The following is a 3,901-nucleotide window of genomic DNA, read 5'->3' as shown; positions in this document are numbered from 1 at the left end:
ATTCCTTTGGAACATGTACAGTATGTGCAGAGTACACCAGTGTGAGCCAATTAGTTGGCTGCATCACCCTTCTCATTTTGAAGTCCCAAAACCAAGACAGAAATTTATCATTTCACTCAAGATCAGCAAGAGTAACTTTCAATTACCTACAAAATAAAAATTCTCAGATAATCCAGGAGGTAAATCCAAACAAGGGTCTTGTTTTTGAAAGCCTTTAAGAATCCAACAGTGTTTAGCACTATTAATTGCTAGAGAAAATGTTACTCTTTGAAGAGCTTACAATCTAAATGTTACAAACAGATCAATGAATATGTTAAAACAACATCTTAACAGCAGCAGCCTAGTGTTAAGAATTCAAAGGTAGGAGGACAGTTTTAGGGATTTGTTCTGGAAAAGATGACATGAATCATCAAATAGATCTTAATGGAAATACTGTGATTTGGACTAGAGGAAAGAAGAAAAGACACTGCATTAGAGTAAGAGAGAGATATATTTGAAAGGATGGAGGCAGACATGTGGCATCTGTGAGAACTCAGGAACTTGGGATACAATCATGGTCAGCACTGGGCATGCTTCAGGACCATCTGTGGCTTCACATATGGTACCAATGTCAGGTAGGTATGTCTGTTTCCTTCATTTTTTGAAGGAAAAAAAACTGTGCTTCCATATCATTAATACTCAAATACATTCATCCTGGTTTTCTCTCTATAGTGGATAGAAAACGTGAAAAGTTAATTCTCTAATGACAGGCTTTATAGAGTCCCTTCTATTACTCAGACTGAAGTAAAATGCTCTTAAACATTCATGGTGGAGCTCAGAGATGCTCAACCACCTGGGTCTACTTGTTTACTTAGAAAATATGTATGCAAAATCAGGACCAAAATGTGTTAATATGTACAATATGTGTACATATTGGGAAATAGAAAATGTTCAAATGGGAAGGGGAACAAGGGAGGGGAGGGGGGAAAGAAAAAGAAAAAGTGAAGGAAGAAAAAGAATCAAAGACATTATGTGCAGATACAATTTCCCTAGGATAAATTGATCATTATATATATATCTAAAATGTACCAGCAAAATAAATAAAAAATATGTATCTACCTAAAACTCTGTAATGGTTAAGAGCCACAGAAAGCACATTCATTCAGGTCCTCTGAGTTTCTACCATTCTATAGCAAGTCTAAAATTATTAGGTTGCATAATTTTAGAAACTTAGAAAGTAAAGCTATACCTAAAAGTGATATGGTTAGTGGCACAGCTCTCAAAAGCACATGTTAAGAAATAAGTGTGATAAAGTATCCACTTATCATTGATACTGTGCTTCCACACTATCTGGTCATGTATTAAATAAGTAATAATTAGAATACGTCCTCAAATTTTGGATTCACAAAAGATTTTGGCTTTCAATTACATATAATTTTATTTACTTCTCCTAAACTGCAATACTGTACAACAGATAAAGCTTCATAAAGGTATATAAATCATCTTATCCATAAAGAATTCAGTGTTGGTCTGTTGTTAATTTCCAAACCTCACAAAAAAACTTTAAAACAGAACTTTTGTATATATACTCTTACTAATATTAAATTATATCTTTGTAGTTAATCAATTTAGATATTTTCTCCTAAATAGAAGGACCCAAAATAAAGAAGCATATACAGAATATAGCAACAGTTGGTTATACCAATTTACTTCACTCATACTTTAAGCCTGTGATTTCCATTTAAACATCAACAAAAACAATCTGTACAGAAAACCCAAAGGCAACCATATAGCATAACATGTAAAATGTGCAAATATACTTCAAATGTGAGTTATTAGATACCATTTGCAAGGTAGAACTTTATTGTACTTAATGACTCCATCTCATTCTAGCTAACTTAATCTTTTGCATGTTTAGCCAATGCAAATGTACAAGGCACAATTTAGTGTTGATGTTCAAGTGTGTAACACACATCCTCAGATTTGAAGATGTTAAAATAACATAATGTCATGTTTATATTTTATTGTTTAATGAGACATCACTTGATTTCTAAAGCTTCATAAAGTATTACAGTCATAATATATAAGTGACCAGGACAAACCTCCCTGAACTTAAAAGGAGAAAGACAAGACCCTTACTATCCTACATTAAAAACAAATTATATACATATATGTACACACATATCACACATGACACACAGGAAACTTCCTATAATCCAAAGGGATGACATTTTCTTATTAGTAAAGGTTCCCATTACAGTATTTCATGACAGATATTTTAAAAATTCATAGTTATTTACCACCTGTTTTGGTCAATCTTTATAAAAAGACACTGAAATAGACAATTTCTCCTTCAATGTAAAGACAATGCCTAATATAGAAAGTCATCTCTTGAGACTGTACAGTGGAAGGTTCATTCAATTAAATACGAAAACTTGCTGCCTTTAAAGAAATTACTAAACAGAAAAAAAAAAATCAACCTATTAAAAATCAGTAAGAGCTGGCTATCACACAATTCACTCTTTAAACCAATCACAGCAGTGCTCTTTGTTGTTTTATCGCCCATCCCTGAGAGTAAAGATTTACCATTTTAACTCTTTTAATAAAGAAAATAAATTTTACAATGTTAAGAATGTTTACGAAAATGATTTCAAAATATAAAGCCCTATTTCACTTTAGTTAAAAAAAAAAAAAAAGAAAAAAGATAAAGACTCTGCAAAGACCACCACTCATAAAACTTTTAAGTATTTGTAGATCAATCAGTGTTCAATACTCTTTTTACTGGGTAACTTCCACTTTCTATACCATTCACATATTGCGCATTTTCTTATAACCTACTATTTTATAATTTTTGTTATTGGAAGCATTTAATAGGTGACAGAGGAAAAGTACAATATAAAACTTAGAGGAACTCTGGAGAAAGATGTATTTTTCTCCATGGTAGAAGAGTTTTATTGGAAATGATCTGAATGCCACCCAAGAAAGGCATAAGTATCTGTGAAAGCAGGAATACATATAGTAAACATCTTCCTTGCTGTCTTTGGTTTAGCCTTCTTGGCCAAAATCTTCTGTAAACTTCTTTAATTTCAACAAGTCGTGTTCATTGACTGTGGGTTTTGTGTTAGACAGTGACCGCAACATATCCGGCTGTTAGGGAAAAGGATGGAGGGGGTATTAAAAATGGATTTCATAAAAAAATCATTTCACTGCTATCAATACTATTAATAACTTTAACCTAAATGAGTATGAATATCTGCAGAGTACCATACACTGCTGACAATAAATGCCCTTTTTTAAAGCACTTTGATCATGTCATTCCTTTGTGTAGCAACTTCCAATTTCTCCCCAACTCTTGATCAAACCTTTATAAGAGCTGCTCATTACCTGGTGGAAGTATAATCCTATTAGTCTAAAGATCAAGGCCCTCCCCAGTATGGTTGTGATCTAACTTCTGGCCTTACCTATTTTCCTTAAACAAGAGATCAATTATCCTAGTAAGCACAATTCTAAAGGAGTATTAATAATTTTACTACAAAAAATAAGTAATTTTACTATATAAAATTAGTAATTTTACTACAAAGCTTTTTGGAAATCCTTAACTGAAGCTAAACATTTTGAAAACCAAGCATCCATAAACAAAAAAATATAAATGTAACAACATTTCAAGCACCCTAAGTTCTCTAAAAATAACATAGCTTCACACTGAGCTATATCCACTAGTCCTTTAAAAAATACTTTAAAATTCTGAGACAAGTTCTCACTAAATTACCCAGGCTGGGTTCAAACTTAGGATCCTCCTCCTGCCCCATCCTCCTAGAGTACAAGCATTTCAGGCATGTGCCACCACACTAGACTACAAAAAAGGATTTGTGAATAACTTCTCAGATAAGGATCATAATTTTTGGTTGTTGGTTGTTTTTTT

At 32.6% G+C, this 3,901-nt stretch overlaps 2 protein-coding genes across 2 annotated transcripts in view; both read right to left on the bottom strand.

The window, feature by feature from the left end:
- Window positions 1-1,698, bottom strand: part of Kdsr (3-ketodihydrosphingosine reductase) — a 55,175-nt gene extending 53,477 nt beyond the window's left edge. Inside the window, exons 1-2 of the mRNA XM_033757391.1 lie at window positions 1,682-1,698; window positions 332-340 (exon numbers count right to left, since the gene is read on the bottom strand). Of these exons, the coding sequence (XP_033613282.1) occupies window positions 332-340; window positions 1,682-1,698 (26 nt within the window). The remainder of the gene's footprint in view (window positions 1-331; window positions 341-1,681) is intronic.
- The window catches only part of Vps4b (vacuolar protein sorting 4 homolog B), a 32,094-nt gene continuing 29,280 nt past the window's right edge, over window positions 1,088-3,901 (bottom strand). Inside the window, exon 11 of the mRNA XM_010644877.3 lies at window positions 1,088-3,126. Within this exon, the coding sequence (XP_010643179.1) occupies window positions 3,025-3,126 (102 nt within the window). The 3' untranslated portion in view covers window positions 1,088-3,024. The remainder of the gene's footprint in view (window positions 3,127-3,901) is intronic.

Source organism: Fukomys damarensis, unplaced genomic scaffold, assembly GCF_012274545.1.
Source record: "Fukomys damarensis isolate Sample0158 unplaced genomic scaffold, DMR_v1.0_HiC HiC_scaffold_30, whole genome shotgun sequence".
Classification (NCBI taxonomy): Eukaryota; Metazoa; Chordata; class Mammalia; order Rodentia; family Bathyergidae; genus Fukomys; species Fukomys damarensis.
The sequence above is the reverse complement of the archived record's forward strand: the minus strand, read 5'-3'. Positions and strand labels throughout refer to the sequence as shown.